Source organism: Poecilia formosa, unplaced genomic scaffold (genome assembly GCF_000485575.1).
Source record: "Poecilia formosa unplaced genomic scaffold, Poecilia_formosa-5.1.2 Scaffold780, whole genome shotgun sequence".
In the NCBI taxonomy this organism is placed as follows: Eukaryota; Metazoa; Chordata; class Actinopteri; order Cyprinodontiformes; family Poeciliidae; genus Poecilia; species Poecilia formosa.
Window position 1 is genome coordinate 46123 of NW_006800719.1, and position 18677 is coordinate 64799.

Sequence of the window (18677 nt, forward strand, 5' to 3'; positions counted from 1 at the left end):
TTTATTTAAAGGAAAATCTCCAGGTTCTCGGTGCGTCCAGCTGCAATAATCCATCCTGTCACTTGGAGGAAATTTAGAATCACACAGAAAAGCTAAAAAAGGGAATCAAACTTAAAACTCTGATCACATAGTAGCAGGTAACCATAGCTGCCATGGTAAATCATTGCTGATAACTATTGTGAGTAGTTAACATGATTAGACCGCATGTAATCATATGTACATATATGTATTATTGTTATAAAGGCTGAGCCAAGAAAATTTGCTGATGAAGATCAGGGGATAAGATCAGCTTCACATGTAAGTATCAGCCGATTACGATGCCCCAAAATTAAGGAAATCGGCTCCCAGAAATCAACTGGTTGGTAAATCAGTGGCCAATAAATGTGTCCTATATTATACATGTATATAATGTAAACAGCCAGAGATGCAGTCAGTTTATAGCAGGTGTGTGAATGACCTGATGATCGGACTGCTGACTGCAGCCGGTCCACAGAACTAGAGGGCCCCATGGAGGCCTGGGCCGGCCCTGCTCATCAGAACGCAACCCCATACCAGAACCGCCAGCCGGATGAGGCCCGGTCCGGCAGAACCAGAATCTTCACTTAAACTATAATCTGACCCAGCGATTCCCAAACTAAGCATGCTAGCTAAATATTTATCTTCAAGCTAAATATTAAGCAATGTATTGAGCTAGCAAATGAAACGTAGCCTGAGGTTGCTGACGGTGCCGGAACAGCCAGGATTTCCAGTAGCTTTAGCTCAGGGGGTCCAAAGTGGGTCCTGGAGGCCCGGCATCCTGCATGTTCCCTCCCTGCTGGTAGGAACAGCCTCCTCAGCAGGTCAGTGTTCTGCTCAGGCCTCTAATGAGCGTCATTTGATCCAGATGCGTTAAAACATGCAGGATGCCGGGCCTCCAGGACCCACTTTGGACCCCCCTGCTTCAGCTCTTTCTCTCGTATTTTGAAGTCTGCAGTTTGTTCTTGCAAACACTAGATGGCGCCACAATCAACTTCCTACTTAACTTGATGGAGCTTATGTATCGAAGTAGAAAGAGAAAAACTGTTTTCCAGTCAGTTAACTGGAGCGATTTATTTTAGAAACATATTAAGAAATCAGCAAATAAAAAGCTAAATCAGTGGGTGAAGCTGAACAGCTGTTCTAACAATCTGTGCTGCCCATGAACCCTGTTAACACTTTTTATTAACCTTGCTAAATAGATGTTGGTAGCGATACTATGTGGGATGGAAGCTGTAATGTTAGTGTGTGTATGAATCATATCCCATCATTTCAGTGACCTGCGCAGCTCGGTGACTCGTGGCTGCTGCTGATAACAGACATGCAACATATTAATGCAAAAAAAGAGTTGCGGTGATCTGTATGCGTTTAATTTAATTCCAATAAAATCAGTTTCCCCTGTCTGATACTGTTTCATTCTTACAAACGCCTCTGTATTTAAAGTCTTTTTTAACAGGTAGGATATTCTAGTAAAGGATTAGTACATACATGTATATAAATTGATCCAATGCTAAGCTAACCAGAACTCCTAAGCTTCCACTTCAGTCACTCAAATAATGTTACCAATGTATGTAATATTAACAACCTGATGTAGTTTTAGTTTGTAAATATGACGGCAGGAGTTTTAGACAGGTAGCACAGACAGACAGATAGACTTATCTATCTGTCTGTGCTACGGTAGGAAAATCTGACGAGGTAGCGCTGATGGTCAGACCACCGGTTCTGCTGGGTCGCATTCAGCCTGACAGAAAACTTTAACCCAGCAGACATGAAGAGGTTCTGCTGGCAGCAGGGACGGTGAAACCAGAGCCGCTCCAGAACCAGAACCGGGCCGCTGCCCCTCTCCACTGCAGAGCCTCTCAGGCTGCAGCGGCCGTGGGCCACCGCTGCCATCTGGTGGCCAAATGAAGGAGCTGCAGATCCAGAGAACCAAACATTTAATGCAAGTCAAAGTTTCATAATAATCCATAAAAACTGAATAAATTAGAGACATAAACACAAAGACCCAGCTACTGGTTAAACTGGTCATGATCAGCAGATGTTATTAAAGCCATTTGGATCTTCATGAAGGCTGGGTCCAGCTCAGTAGAACCCAGAGTCCTGGGCAGCCCAGTTAGGAGTCTGGAAGGAGGAAGAAACAGAAAATGATGAGAAAACAAAGAAAGCCCAAATAACTGAAGATTCCCGGTCAGAACCACAGAACAGGCTCACAGGTCTGGACCAGCTTCACTGGTACTAAAAGAAGCTGTTCTGAGCCTGTCCCGTGTGACCAGACCGGGCCTGACGGGTCGGCTCCTCTAAACTACAGATATGAACTCATGAACTGAAACGTCTGTATATGTACTGTACTTGGGACGGGGCCAGTCCAGGGTAAGCCCCGCCCAGTCCAGGGTAAGCCCCGCCCAGTACAGGGTAAGCCCCGCCCAGTCCAGGGTAAGCCCCGCCCAGTCCAGGGTAAGCCCCGCCCAGGAAGCAGGAAAACACTAGCGGACGCTATTGGCTGGTGTATTTTAAACCAGCCAATCCAGGAGCTCTGTTTATTTTCCTTGATGCTGATTGGCTGAAACTCCAGCTGGACAAGCCTGTTAGCTTCTGCTGTGGCGCCAATATGGAGCGTATTGATGCATATTCAGGTATATTTAGCGTTTCTGGTCAGGTCTGCTGTTTGTGGTTTTTCACTGGGAATCGACTAACTGAGTAAATAATATTAACATCTAATAAATGCATTATATTTCACCAAACAAATGACTGTTATTACAGTTTAACACAGTGGTCCCCAAACTACGGCCCGCTGGCCGGATCCGGCCCGCCTCCACACTTGGTGCGGCCCCCTGAACAATACCAGAGAGCATTCAGAGTTTTTTCATATACCGTATTTCTGGACTATAAGCCGCTATTTTTTTCCCTAAGCTTTGAACCATGCAGCTTACAGCCCGGTGCGGCTTATATGTGGATTTTTCTTCAACCACCAGGGGGCTCTTTAGCAGGAAGTGAATCATTGGAAGTCAGAATTGGAAATAAAAGAAGAAAGCGCCATTAAAACAGAATTAGGTTTTAATAGGGAATTAAAATTTGAGAATGTTGTTGATCAGTTAAATAGCATTGAGGGGAAAAAGAAGATTTTAGTTTTTTTAAATAGTACTGGGATCATTATGAGAATTTGAGGTATAGATATTAGGATCCAGTAGATGGCAGTAGTGCAACAATAATGGATGCAAGCTGCTGTTGAAATCTAAAGAAGAAGAAGGAAGCACCCATTTTCATTTAGCACATGCTAGTAGCAACATGAAGGATCAGCACTTTTACTGTTAGTTACTGTTCAGAAACTACCGTAATCAGTTCAGTTAAATCTAAACTTGGAAACTTTTTCTTTTTCAACCGTAATAAATGTGATATTCAATCAACCCGTTATGACTCAGATGGTGGCTGTCCCCCCCTCTGCTGCATCGCTGTGGAAAACCTGCAGCAGCAGAGAAAGCTGTGGCTTATAGTCCAGAAAATACGGTATTTATTTCATAAATAGTGTTATTTCCTGGATTTATTCTGTGAAGAACCCAGAGAGGGTTATTTGATTGTGCTTTCTGGAAAACAAGAAATTTTTACATGTAGGCTCCTGCAGTCGTCTCACTGTTTCTGTTACAAACTGACTTTGGGCTCCAGCAGAGAAGGGGAAAGTTATGTGGCCCTCAGAGGAAAAGTTTGGGGACCCCTGGATTAACAGAAACAGATTAATGTTCCAGTTCCAATGAATCATATTTGACAGATTGAGGGTTTTCTGTGTAAATATGTAAATGTCCTGCAGGTGGCGCCCAGTCTACATTTATAAACGTGATGCTGAATATGAAGGTTTGTTCCAAACTAAGCTGATTAGCTTTGAGCTGTGTGGCACGGTGGTGGCTCACCTCGTTCCTGGTGCTGTGGGCCACTTTCTTCTCCATGTTCATGGCCAGCATCTGGCTGCGGAACGACAGGCTCTTGGTCTTCTCAATCACCTGCTGGTACGGCGACACGGCGTTGTTTCCCATGACGACGTGACCCTGAACACAAACTCCGGTCACCATCAGAACCTGAGGCCCGGTCCGGTCCCAACCAGAGGACGGTTCTGTTCGGCCCGGTCTGGTCGGGGAGCCTCACCAATTTGGAGTCGATCTTGGCGTCCAGCCGAGCGTTCCTGATCAGATTGACGATCCAACGCTCCGCCTCTTCAGGAGACATGTTGAGTTTATCAGCCAGCATGCTGAGGAAGAGGAGGAGGAAGATGATGATGATGATGATGATGAAGCACCACCCCTGAACCAAACCCAGTTGGACCGACTGCATCTGCTCCCACCGGTTCATTTACAGCAAACAGAGAAAACTTTCCCCCAACACTTCCTGTTCCAGTGAATCTGTACAGTTTGTATTTGAGAGAAAATGCTCCAGATCTGGACCAGAACCAGATCTGGACCAGAACCAGATCTGGACCNCCAGATCTGGACCAGAACCAGATCTGGACCAGAACCAGATCTGGACCGGTGTGGTTCTGCTCCATCAGTAACATGTCGCCTGGTTGGTTCATGTTAACGGGATTTCTGCAGCACCGCCCCCTGCTGGTCGCTCCACATCAGTCAGAGCAACACGTTCACATAGACCCGGTACTGACCGGGCCTGGCGGGTCCGATTGGTTCTGTACCTGATGCTGATGCACTGATGAATGCGACAGAACGTCTCAAAGATGAAGAGCCGCGCGTTCTCGATGAAATCCTCCAGACAAGCAACCAGGAAGAAATCGTTCACCAGAACCTGGAAGATACCGGCGGGTCCGATCAGATCGATCAGATCGATCAGATCGATCAGATTAACAACAAATGGCTTCAAAACAACAATATTGTTTATTGCAATAAATTCGATTCATCATCCAGTGAAACTTATCGTTTCACCTGGCTGGAATCGTTTCCAACCAAAATTCAGGAATATAATCTGATAGTTTATTGATGGTTTTATTGATTTATTGACCCTAATATCTGAGGTCAATTTTTTCTGCCATCAAACATGAAGCATAATTCTGTGCCTGAATCGTCTCTGCTTCAGATTACTCAGGTTAGTGAGAGAATGACCAGCAGGAGGCGCCAAACTCATTCTCCAACATGCTGACACCACCAGCTGCTGCCTCCTTCAGGGGGAGGAGGCATCATGCTGTGGGACCAGAGCTAAACAGAGTTAGCATTAAGCGTGTTTTCATCCCAGCAGCATCAATCCATCAGGATGTAAAACGACTCGTCTCTGCTCCCACCGAGTCGCCTGCTGACCTGTGAATGGGAGGAAGAGCGCCCAAATAAGGGCAGGCAGGGCTCTGCTGCGTCATCGTCTTTATAAAGCTTTAAACAGCCACAGCTGGAGCAAAGTGCTGAGCATCTGAGATAAATAAGAAAGAGTCAAAATAAAGTCACAAAGATAGCCAAACAAAATTCAACCCAGTAAACCGACACAGCTGGAGGCCGATGAGCTGAACGCCAGGCGGCCATCTTTAAAAACACACTCACCGACTCACACTCCCTCAGCTTCCTCTGAGCGCTGTCGAAGTCAAAGTTCACATAGAGACACTCCACGAATTCTGTGATCGGGTCCTTGTACGTGTACGACTCCTGGACCAGAGACGAAACCAGTTAACCCAGTAACTGGCGGCCCACCTCTCAGAATAAACCAGTTAACCCAGTAACCGGAGGCCTACCTGCTGGATGACCTTGACCAGGTCCTTCAGAACCTGCCGGCGCTTTCGCACGTCCTTGTTGGTGATGACGGCGGTGGTGAGGTAGCGGAGGATATGAGGACACATGGTCTGGATGGCGTTCAGGTACCTGGAACACAGAGACAGTCAGCTGCTGCTCCCCTCCTGGCCTGCGGGGGCGCTGTGACTCAGTGAAACACAGAGACAATCAGCTGCTTTTCCCCTCGCGGCCTGCGGGGGCGCTGTGACTCACTGTGGCTGGTAGAGGAAGAGGTCGATGATATTGTCGCGGCCTTTGGGGTGGTTGAAGAAGACAAACAGAGACCAGTGGATGAGCCAGGTCCTCTGCTGGAGCGATTGCAGCGGGGAACTCACCGACTGGAGGACAAACAGGAAGTTAGAGAAACACTTCCTGTGGCCGCAGTGCTCTAGAATCCGACAGCAACCGAACGTTTCTCTGCTCCGTGTGAACTGTTTATTCTCACGTTGTTGTCGACGGTCTCCCGGAGCCGGGTCAGGTCCTCCATGGCCGCCTCCCAGTTCTGCATCAGGATCTCCGAGGCCAGTTTCCCCCACAGCGAGCTCAGGGCGTTCCGGTCTGTGGATGGAACCTGCAACCGGCAGGAAGAACCGTCAGGAACCGGGCCGGACCCAAACGGGTCTGTGGTTGTGTGGGGTTCTCACCAGGACCCGGAAGAAGTAGAGGTATTCTGCAGCGCCTGAGTAGTTCCCGCACTCGTACTGGAACTTGGCGTACCTGTAGAGCGTGTCCAGGTATTCCTGACGGAACTGGGAACAGAAACAAAATGAGTCGATAAAACCTTAAAGCAACATGGACCCAGGATAGACGCAGTACAGCAGCACATTAGCATCCCTCAACCATAGATAAGAGCACAAACATTAGCATGCTAACCCATCAGGTCACATGTCTTTCAGATTTTCCATCAGGTCCTCAAATTTCAAAATGACGGCCATTTTTCCAGGTGGCCCCCGTTTAAGTGATAGCAGTGTTGTAGCACTAGGGACCGGTCTTGGTCTCGGTCATTGAGGACTCGGGATTTTATTTCAAGACCACAACTGTAAAAATATCATTAAATTCTCAGCAAATAGTCCAGTTTATTTAACATCTTTGTTTTCACTGGATGCAAAACATACCGATTAAACTCCAAGCAATAAAGCGACTTACTAATTACGTGTTTGTGTTTCCGTCGCCCCCTTTAACTCGCTCGCGGCGCTCTGAGACATGCGCAGTTTGTCTCGGAGCGGGAGAAGACGTCCGTCTAATGTCCGTAATAAAGTTCCCTACATAAATCATAGGAAATCATGACGACATGTGAATTAAGCAGCGCTTCGCTTTCAGAGACGGTGGGACTACGTCCAACTTTTGGTGTCACTTAGAAAAGAAGCTCAAAGAAAGTTAGCTCTGTGCGGAGATGCTAGCAAAGCTAGCTGTACAGGGACACGTTTTTTAGTTTTGTTTTTTAATGAACTTTATTTGTTACAGTAAACAACAACACAACTGTGCTGAGTACATATCACAAAAATTACCAGGGGGAGCATAAAATAAAACATAAAGACCTGAAAATGACAGTCAAAATAATGTTGCATAAAGAAAATGGTACAAATTGTGATGATATATGTGCCAGATGTTACAGTGAATTAACATGATAATCTAAAATTTCAAGTTGATTGAAGCCCATATTGTTGTTTTTGCCTTTTGATTAGTTGAAGGTCAAATTGTAGATTGAATGTTTGAGTTCAATCAAAAAACATGAAAAGTCTGTTTATGTCCTCAAAAATTAGAATTTATGTAGGTGAAATTTAGCCTTAATAATTAATAAATTGATAAAGAAACTCTTCAAATTAATTGTTTTCATTTTGTTGAAATCCAAACAAAACATTTTTCCAATATAACTGAAAACCTGCTGATATTTTTGAGTCAAAGTTCCAAAAATGTTGCCAAAATCCTTTAGGATGAGGAAACAACCAGAACAGTTTACATCAATGTCAGAGTTGAACTTCTGGAGATGGACTTTAACGGACAGATTCACTGTACGAGTTTAAAAGACAACCTTTTATCTGGTTAGTGAGAAGAAAGTGATTTGGGAGCAGCCAGGTCAATTTCCAGGACATATTAATATGAAGGTGATTCCAATAAGGAGCAGAGGTCGCTTCCCTCTGGGAACAAATCGATTTATTATTGTTACGAGGAAAAAGGTTAAGATGTTTTACCAACAGGAGAATGAAATGGGAGGATGGTAACCGACTGTCGGCTGCTGTCTGAATAACATTCACCAAAACCTTTAGCATTTCCTCCAGAAGAGACGGGAAAATTAAACTTGGAGAGAAATTCCTCATAACTCAGCAACAAGCCATCACTGTTAGACTGTTGGTCAACCAGGATAATGTTGGGAGCAAACCAGGAGTCAAAAGATAAAGTTTTCTTCTTCTATAAAATGTCCTTATTGTTCCAAATGAAACGGAGAGAAGTTGTGCTGCAGACGAAAAGGCCGATGAAAGTCAGAGTCTGGTTGGGAGTTATATCAAAATTACAAACTAAAAAGAGATTCAGACCATCAGAAAAAACCAGAAACCCGCTGGAGAATTAAAACACTGACGGATCCCATTTATTTTAAAAGTATTTTTCAAGATAAACAGTTAAGTTCTCCGTTTTCATATGAATTCATTAGAGTAGATGTTTTAATAGTGAGTCTTATTCTTCCACACAAAATTAAAAAGCAGTTTGTGAATTTGTTCCTGACTTTTACTGTCGGTGCAACGACTTGCAGCATAAATGAGTCTGGAGGCCTTCAGCCTTCGTATCAGAGAAACGTCTCTAACTAACCACTGGTTAGTCTTTTTTTTAGTCTTTGAATTAGCAGGTCAAAGTTTAGAGAGCTTCTTTTTTATCCTTTGTGATATTTATTCCTAAATAAACGTCATTTTTAACTGGTGTACCTTCAACTGAGGCCATGGAGCCGACGTAATGGACATTATTTCCCATTTTTAAGGTTAGGAGAAAGAGATTCGGCTCTGATCCTTTAAACATGAAGCAGCAGCATCTGCAACCAGCAGCAGTGATCCCTTTAAAGGACCAGATACGGGAGACGGACCGTCTGGTTCCTCTGAGAGGCCGAATCCAGGACAGATGGAGCTGCTGCTGCTGCTTTGGTACGAGGTTTTAACGACGGCAGTAAAGGATTTCCCAAACCCAAACTTATCCGGACTAATAAAGTCGTGTTTGACCGTATCAAATGCTTTATAAAAGCCTAAAAATAAAACAAAACCATTATCATGAACAAGATCAGGATAATGTAAAATATCCAAAACAAACCTTATATTATCTGTAATATGCCTATTTGTCATAAAACCGGATTGAGTTTCATCAATAATTGAATGTAGGACAGATTTTAATGTTTTAGCAACAACTAATGCAAATATTTTGTCATCATTGTTAAGAAGACAAACGGGACCCAGTTATCTGGTTCTGGTAGAGTTAAACCCTGAGCGACAGCAGCAGGGAGCCGAACGTTTTCTACACTTTCACTAAAAACCTGCCAGAGAAAAGGAGCGAGGTCGAACACAAAGTGTCTAAAACCGTCGATTCCTGGGGATTCGTTGGTTCTGACATGTGAGCATCCAGAAAGTCTCACACAGAGATCGGCTCATCTCAGCCTTCCTGTTCAATATCAGAGATCTGATTAACTGTTCCACTGATCATCAGGGCATCAACTGAAGCTTGACAGACGTTGGAAAGATAAAGTTTCATAAAAGGAACTACCATATCCAGCTACATCATCCAGGTTATCTGTGACAGGTTGTTAATCTGGTAACTGAGCTACTGACCAAATGATGTTTTTCTAGGTTAAAAAGTAATGAGTGTTTTGTTCTCCGTCTTCTAACCATTTTCTCCTTGATCTAATAAAAGCTCATTTACTCTTATTAATGTAAAAATGATCAAATTTAATTTGTAATTCAGTTAATTCTTGTTGTTCAAAGTCATTTAAATCAGAACTGAGTGAGTTCAGATACAGTTTTGGTTTCCTCAGCTCTTTGCTTTGGCCTTCTTACTACCAAACTTTGAGAAATGTACCAGATTCCAATTTAAAAAGTTCCCAGTTAAGACCATAAAGATGATTACTGGAATGTTTTTTGTCTGAAAATGTGATAATTATTTCATAACTTTGGTCTGTAAGGGGAGAAGGGAGGATGTTAAGTTTCCTTGTTGACTGAATCTGAGATCAGCCAGAAGTCTGTCCTCGATGCTCCAGATCGGGATTTATTACTGCAGGTAGATAAATAATCATGTGGGTGTTCAGTTCTCCAAATATCAATCAGATAACATTTTTCTATGAAAGCTTTGATCGTTGTGCTCGAGGCGTTTGGTCGACCAGGAGGCCGTTTGTCCAGGTCACCGTCGAGGACAGAGCTGAAATCTCCTCCATGAGGTTTGCAGCATTCGGCCATTTTTAACCTTTCTAGAAACAGCTCATCGTTTTGTCCTTTATTATTGTAACCATAAATATTGGCACAAATGAAATGAAGGTTTTCATAGAGAATAGTTGACAAATAAAGTGACCCAGCGAATCACATCCAGTAGAAATAATATTCCCATTAAATCCATGTTTTAAAGTCATAACTCCTGCAGAGCGCTCAGACCATGAGAGCCAAGCAGAGTTACTGGGATTTCCAAAAAGTAGCATCATCAACTGCAGAGTGACTTTCCTGAAAACAAAAAAATCAGATTGAAAAGTTTAAACAAAAACGCTTTTCTTTTTAACATACTGCGCATCACATTAAGAGAAGTAAGAGAAAGAGAAAACATTTAAACAACAAGAAAGGTAACTTAGTGGATGAAGGTAGTAACAGATAAACTCCGTGGGTCAGTTCCAGATTTCAGTTTGCAACCATGTATAAAGTCCCAGAGCAGTGAACCCATCAAGAAGGACAATAGACTTGCGGTTATTCTTGCATTGGAGTAAACACTGCAGGTATCTCCACACCGTTGATGAAACCACGGCCCCCTACTGATGTTCCCTCTTCATGACCCTTCTGGATGCTTGGCCACAGCTTCTGCCGGGATTCACCATCTTCTTTGCAAAGGTCTTCGGTAAAACGGAGTCCATTTGTTTTCAGGAAGTCATTTCCCTCAGCTGCTTTCCATGATAGATTGAGGCCAAGAGCTGCCGCAGAGCTTTCTTCCAACTCGATGAGCGACATCAATGAAGATCTGAAGCCTTTTCTTTCGGAGGAACCTCCTCCTCCATCCGGTCCTCCTCGGTCTCAGCGACTCCATTCAGTCTGAGGTTCCAACCACAGCTCCATCTCAGTGACACGGATTCAGCAGGATGTTGTATCTTTTTCATTGCGCTCCACACGTTTTTCAACTGAGTTAATTTTCTTTTTCACATCTTTAATTTCTTCTAGCATATTTTCCAGCTTTGTTTCTAAAGCATCACTTCTTGTGTTGATCAGATTAGCAAGCATAGCAACAGCATCATCAGGGTTTGAGTTGCTAATTGTTCCTGGAGTATTTGGAAAAGGCTTCTTGGCATCAGGAGGCTTACTTGGGATAACCGGAAAATCCTCTTCGTCAGCCTCCGGTTGAAGAGCGCCAAGAGCCGCGCCGACATAGTTGTAGTCTTTTTCAGCAGCAGCAGTGCAGGTTTTTTCCAACTTGTTGTGGTCACTGGTCCTTTTTGGGCTGTTTTAGGCATCTTCCTGAGGGTAAGATAATCTTACAAAGTAGAAAAGTTCTTAACTAAGCGCTTGTATACACAGTCATTGCAAAGTAAGAGTATTAGTACTGAGAGCAGGACGTGTTACGCTACCGCCAGCTTGGTGGCTCCCTCGCAAGTCGGATGCGAGTCTTGCTGAGACTCGCAGCTCAGCTGAGGACTCTAAAACTCACTAAGGAATGGAATCGATCTTGGAGAAGTTGCTAGTTTTGGTTCAGTGGAACGACCAAACTAATTTGGATGATTGGGAACTGAGATGTATCGGAGAGACTTTAGGGAAGATTGAAATTTATAATCTTCCCAACCCAAGATGTTCTGTTTCTGAATTGGCTTTCCCCGTGTGGCCTTGGAAGGGCTGCATATTCAATCTCCTTTAAGATATGTAAACATAACGCTCGTTCCCTCCTCACCCCCTCCTGTATCCATGGAGCTGTGGAGCTGAGTGCTCCTAAGGACATTCCTCGATAAACAACACCTCTATTGGACTTTGCCGGGAGGCTGAGCAACGAGGTTTCATGACCCTGAGATGTCACCGCCTTCACTCATGTCTTTGTTTTGCCCTTTGTTTTGTCTGAATGTTGCCATCTGCTCTAATGTATCCTTTCCTCTTTTTCCTTTGGTTTGTTATTTTGTTTGTATTTCCTTTTAATTAATGTAAAGCACTTTGATTTGCCTTGTTGCTGAAAATGTGCTATATAAATTAAATTACCTTACCTCCCTGTACAGGAACAAGTATGTTGCGTTTGCGATGATAAATGCCGTCACTTCCTGCGCTTGTTGTTGACTGACGTGTTGCACATGTGCAACGATGCTGTGACAAAGTCTGTAATATAGTGATGTGACTCATGAACGATCCGATTCTTCTGAACGGCTCTTCACTGTAAACGACAGAACTGGAGTCTCAATGAGAGCCGTTCTTTATTCTTGTAATGCTCTGGTACACTGCAGTAGCTATTATTATTCTATTTTATTAAATATATATATTTATTTAATCATCAAATAAATAAAATCTAAGAACGTAAGATCACACAGAGCGCATGCGCATTGCTCTTTGATTATTTTCGTCACCTGGTTTCATGCAGGAGGAAACAGTGACAGCAGTCAGCGTCGCCTTGTGCCTGGTTACTTCTTGTTCATAGTTGAGCGTTGCTCACTGTTAGTGCGTTGTCATGGTTGCTGTGTTTAATGATTCAGACAGATAACGCCCTGTCTGAATAACGGTTTCTGACATGGGCCGTATGAGCAACCACCCAGGGCATTATCTTGTTAGGGGCGACATGAGACCTCTGCAGATTGTGACACATAGATGGAAGCAAAGCAGAAGAAAGAAGAATTTGAATTGAAAATTATAATTTATTTCAACTCTAAGCATTTAATATCTAGGTGTTTTGATGGGAATGTGGATCTTTCAGGTCAAACTGAGAAACTGCTCAGATTGATCATATTTCAAATTTTATTGCATCACGTAGCGCGGTGGTCTCAGAGTGCAGAGTGCTAATATGTAGCAGAATCAGAAACTGAGGACTTTGCTGTTAGCGAGTCTCACACCAATCATCAACAGGAAGGAGATGAAGATGATAGTTATGTTAATGGTTAGCATTAGCTTCCGCTAATATTTTTATGAGTTTAATGGTTTAGCTTTAGCTTCTTCTACTTTTTCTTTTTACATGTTTAGCCCATGGGAACATCTGTGCTGACTTTTAGGTTCCTGTCTCAAAATGTGAAGGATTTTTCTGAAATACTCAATCATCTGGTGCACCAAAGGGAATCCATCTTTCTGGCAGCAGCTAATGATTAGCTTCTGCTAATCATTAGCTTCCTGTGGCTGGGCGGCTCTGAGCGGCCGGCGGCGTCCAGGCGATGTGTGATGTTTCAGGAAGAAGGCCTGACTCCATGACTGTTACTGGGACCAGATTAGCTGCAGGGAGCTGAGAGGGACTGCAGAGCATCACAGGGAGATCCTGGATGACTATGGCCACAGAGCCAGCTGGTTGCCATGGCAACATGAGCACACGTGCGCAGCGCGCTCTGAGGCGACAGAATAAAATCTTACGTTGTGTTTTTCTGACAGGTAGTCGAACAGCATCCTGCCATCCCTGAGGAGTAGACAGAAGACAAGAGGGTCAGCAGGTTCTGCTTCCCATCATGCAGCTGGGCGGGGGGCGGGGCCTGGCGGACCTGGTGGACTGCATCTGCCGGGTCGTCTCCGGGTCCTCAAACATCTTGACAATGGGCTCGGTCTCCGACTGCAGCTGCTTGAGCTGGGCCACCACGTTGCTCCTCTTCTCCCTCAGCGCTGCAGGACAGACAAGCAGCAGAGCGTCTGGCGGCCATCTTGATTTGCTAACATGTTTCACAGTTTCTATTTATTAGGACTTTTAGTCCCAGTCGACTCCCGCACTGAAATAAAAATAAGTTTTTGAAAATATTTTCTGTCATTTGTAATGTTTTCTTCAGAAAACAAATTTTTTAAACTCAAATCAGATTTGGTATAAAACAATGTGAGATATTATCTTTAACCTGATTTTCTCCATCCTTTTTCATATCACATTCATCTGACTAATTATTTATTTGTGTAGGTTTTCCCACTCTGGCCCTCCGTACACCTCCTGGTTGCATCGTAATGATGCTGAAGATCTGCTTTTGACCCTAAACTTGGTGTCAAACTCTTTTTCGTTTTGGGTCAAATCAGGATCATGAAGGCTCTTAAAGGGCCGGTTGTGCCAGAATGTCTTGATAAAACCTGTTCAGAAACTGTTAAATTATCAATAAATTTTTTAAATTAAATATTGTTTAACATATTTTCAGTCCCTCTGGGATTGCATGATTCTTTTTGTGATTTTTTGCAATAAAACGTGTTTGTGGTACTAATTTGGAAATATTTGCATTTATTTATGTCGGTAAATGTGACTTTATTACTCGCTGTCAGGGGCGTGGTATGGGGGGAAAGTAATGACAATTCTAGGAGCCCTGACCAACAGGGGGCCCTCCACAATTTATCTATTTTTTGTTAATAGAAATTAAATTAAAAAAATCGGGGCCCTGTCAATTACAAAATTAATCATATTGTATTTTGAAAGATTGTTTTTAGCAGTAAAAATGTAATGTTCCCACTCCCAGATCAAAAAACACACATGCATATTTGCCCTGAACCCCCCTGTCTGCGTTAAATGGTTCCTGCTTGGAGCTTCAGAGCAGCAGACAGTCGGAAACAAGAACAATTGTCACAATTACTCTGCTGCTAAGAAAAGTTAGAAAATCAGGTTTTCAAAAAAAAAGAGCGAGAGAGAGAAAAAGGCAATAATGTTAATTTATAACCCAGTTATTCTCCAAGAGAGGTGGGTAGACTGTGAGATTATCAACCATTTAGCATAGTTAGCTTAGCTACAAACTGTTTGCCTCCTTTTCACTAGCATTTAATGAAATAAGGAAAAAAAGAAATTAAAGCTGCAGTAACTTTTATATTAATATTTTTTTCACATATTTTTTAAAATTGTCATTATGTTGTGACAGTATGGTATGAGAGGTAATCTGTGAAAAATCTATTTCCTCTGCTTTCTCCCAGTGCTAGAAACAACCAGTCAGTGGCAGGAGAGCGTTACTGCTGTCAATCACAATCTCATGTGGTGCTGCTCATCCTTCCTGCCCCTCGATTTGTGCCGTGCTGCAGCTAGCATAGCACAGAGCTGTGCAGATTCAAACTGTGAGTGCTCAGTTTAGTTAGCATAGCTACCAATGACGGCAGATAAACAGTTTCTTGTAATGATAAGTTGTTTCTCCACCATTAGCACATTTAGCAGTGAGTGAATGAGGATGATTGACAGCGCTAAGAGCATCCTACTGGTTCTGATTGGTTGTTTTGGTCAGAATGGTGCATTACTTTAGCCAGTAATAATAATTCAGGAAGCAGATGGAGGAGATTGATTGTTTTCACAGATTATCTGTCTCATGACAAACTGCTACAACATGACAGCTTTAACAAATATGGAGAAAACATATTTTTATTAAAGTTATGAGCTGCAGCTTGAATAAAATGGAGCTACATAACATTTTTAGAAGTCTGGATTGCTTTATGTGTATTTTGCCCGTTGCTTTTGACTGTTGCTCATGGGGAGACATTTCAGTATCTAAAACTATTAGAAAAAATTTCAGCAACCTGCTTGCATACTGGATGTGGACTGCTGGATGTTAAATTCATGAGCAGTAAATATTGTGCTAATTATCAGCATTAAGGCAGATGAAGCCTTTAAAATTGTGACGCTTTTTATGGGTCAAATAGACTCAAAAATTTTTAACAGCAGCTGTGGGGGGGCGGGGGGGGAGCAAACAAATTTTTTGCCAGGGGGCCCAAGATTCCTGGCAGCGCCCCTGCTGGCTGTATAGATCTGACATCAATTAAAGCTGAGGCAGCTGTTTGGAACAAGTAAAGGTTTTGATAGTTTCTGAGAAAAATCTGCAATAAATTCCTAATTATGTATTAGTGCAAAAAAGTGGGGAGATTTGTTGGTCTTGGGTGAATTTCCACAATAATTCTCAAAAAACTGGAGGAACTGATTGATATAATTTGGCAGTAAACGGATAAAAACTGCACTGATTTGACTGATAATTAAGCGCACACAGTGTTTAGAGCTTAGAGGGCCACATAAACAGCTGTGCTGGGCCGGATTTGGCCCACAGGCCTTGAGTTTAACACACGTGCCACAGGGGGTCCCAACCCCTACTTTGGGAACCCCTGGTCTCGATGCCAAGGATTAATAATCTGAGGGTTTATGATCAGACATCTGACCCAAAGCATCATAAACCAGCTTTTATTTTGAAATCCATCCTCCCAGCTGCTGTGGAAAAACAAACTCAGACCAAAAATCTTCTGGAAGCTGTCAGACTTTCTAGTTTCAGCTTTAGTCATAAAGGTTCCTCCAAGGTACCAGCGGACCAGGCTAACTTTTAAATGGCTTCGCAGGGAGCCGGATTGCTAAGTGTCCAACCTGCTGCCCACAGACAATATTTCTTTCTTGAATAAATCCCAGTTTTTACTGATGCATTTAACAATGAATAATCCCAGAGTGCTAATTAAATGTGTTTCAGTCCTAATCCGGGTTTTTGGTGGATCCTGAAGAGTCGTCTGATCCCAGATCAGCTGCTTACAGTGAGGGATCTCCTTGTCTGGGTACAGGTTCTTGTAGACGTCCATGGCGAAGTCCACCATGTTGGTGTCGCTGAGCAGGTCCAGCTTCCCCTGCAGCAGCTCCTTCTCATTGTAGATCTGAAACGACATTTATTTAACACTTATCTGGGAAAATAATATTTCAGAGAAATGATATTTCAGACTTTTCTTTAAAATAAATTGAGCACAGACATTTGAAATGTTTCCAGCTTCCTAAACCAATAAACTCTGGGATAAAACCAGAAACCTGCTCAATCTGTAACTAAACAACTATTTAAAAACAACCTATAATTATTTTCTATCTTGATTTCAGAATTTAACAAATAGTGGCGTATTGCCTGAACATTGTTTTAATAACGTTTCGCAGCAACTTCTAAAACCAAAGTGAAATAAATTCGCCTTTACGTTCATTGGTATTGAAAAATGACAGCTTATAATTTCTGCTTATTATTTGCTGTTAGAAAATTAGTTGTAATTTTGAAGAACCACTATTTTATTTCTGTCTTCAGGCTTAAAAATAAATAAGAATAAAACACAGTGGGATGTTATTTGTGGAAAACGATGTAAAAATAAAAGTACATAGTTTTTAGTTTTATGACAAGAAAAATTGTTTAATATAAAAAGCCCGAATAGATATTGACATTTAATTTATTTGGAAAAACAAAAAACATTATATTAAAAAATCAGTAATTATGAATTCTTATGAAAAAGGTGGCCTCAACCTTTTAGACTTTGACACTTCAAATAGTACATTTAAAATAAATTGGCTAAAACAATTTATCAGGAATCCATTTTCAATTTGGAACTTCATACCAAATTTTGTCTTTTCTAAATTAGGAGGACTACATTTCCTTTTATTTTGCAATTATAATATTGAAAAAAATCCCCTCAAAACTATCCAGTTTTCATAAACAGATGCTTCTTGCCTGGTCATTGATTTACAAGCATAATTTCTCTCCACACAGGTATTACATTTGGAACAATAAAGACATTTTGCATAAAAATAAATCCATATTTTACTCCAATTGTTTCACTAACAACATAGTTTTAGTTCATCAGTTGCTCAACTGTGATTGATTTTTAATGACTTATCAAGATTTTATTACAAAATATGGCACTATAATTCCTTGTAGTGAATTTAATCCTGTAATAAATGCAATTCCTGCTGGAGCAGTTATTTTATTTAAAAGTTTAATGGGAAAAAATCCAACACTGTTTCCTTTCGATCCAGCCAATCTTGAAATTGGCAAAATCTGTTTCTCCTCAACTTGTAATAGCAGCCGATGTATAAGAATAATATATGCTCATTATTTCAGAAAGATGTTGTATCAACTCCATATGTGGAACAGCGTTATTGATAACCCTAACTGGAAAAGGATTTGGACTTTACCAACTAAATATATGATAACTCAGTGATTCTTGAGAATAGGGACAAAATGGGTTTTAATTTTCCCATATTATTTTTAATATTATTTCTCAACCATATGGATGCAAATATGACAAATAATGTTTAGGAAATGTAAAGATGCTAAGGTACAGGCTCCCAGTGGCAATTTTTTTTTTAAATTACATTTTTAATGGACCTGACCCAGAACTTTGTCATCACCATCTGACAAAAATAAATAAAAAATAATTTTTAATGACCCTATTAGCGATATTTTTACTCATTTTACAGACAAATGCTTCTCAAGAAACAAAATAAATATTTAAAACCAAAAACAACAAAAAGGCCATCTGACGGAGTTGACACAGAGCTGAAGGTGGTGACAAACTAGTGAGTATAATAAAATACTTGATACATGTGAAGTAATGCAATTCATGTAAAATACATTAAAATGAATTAATTGCACATTTAAGTGAGATTTGACAACAATTTCACTGAAAGAGTCACAAAAACTCTGACGGAGTTGACAAAAAGCCAAACTACCTCAATTTATATGACGCTATTCTGAAGGAGGCCATATTGTAGCTCATCAGGTCCGTGAAATCTTTACAACAAACCAAAATTAAGCTTTTATTTCACACAATTTCATCAAAGTTTTGTAAATTGTCA

The 18677-nt window shown here is 41.8% G+C and overlaps 1 protein-coding gene across 1 annotated transcript in view; it reads right to left on the reverse strand.

The window, feature by feature from the left end:
* Nucleotides 1–1935: 1935 nt before the first annotated feature.
* The window catches only part of eif3eb (eukaryotic translation initiation factor 3, subunit E, b), an 18331-nt gene continuing 1589 nt past the window's right edge, over nucleotides 1936–18677 (reverse strand). The window contains exons 2-13 of the mRNA XM_007543177.2: nucleotides 16606–16723; nucleotides 13639–13756; nucleotides 13514–13556; nucleotides 6407–6511; nucleotides 6208–6333; nucleotides 5976–6100; nucleotides 5726–5852; nucleotides 5538–5639; nucleotides 4688–4797; nucleotides 4150–4252; nucleotides 3918–4052; nucleotides 1936–2136 (exon numbers count right to left, since the gene is read on the reverse strand). Of these exons, the coding sequence (XP_007543239.1) occupies nucleotides 2098–2136; nucleotides 3918–4052; nucleotides 4150–4252; nucleotides 4688–4797; nucleotides 5538–5639; nucleotides 5726–5852; nucleotides 5976–6100; nucleotides 6208–6333; nucleotides 6407–6511; nucleotides 13514–13556; nucleotides 13639–13756; nucleotides 16606–16723 (1251 nt within the window). The 3' untranslated portion in view covers nucleotides 1936–2097. The remainder of the gene's footprint in view (nucleotides 2137–3917; nucleotides 4053–4149; nucleotides 4253–4687; nucleotides 4798–5537; nucleotides 5640–5725; nucleotides 5853–5975; nucleotides 6101–6207; nucleotides 6334–6406; nucleotides 6512–13513; nucleotides 13557–13638; nucleotides 13757–16605; nucleotides 16724–18677) is intronic.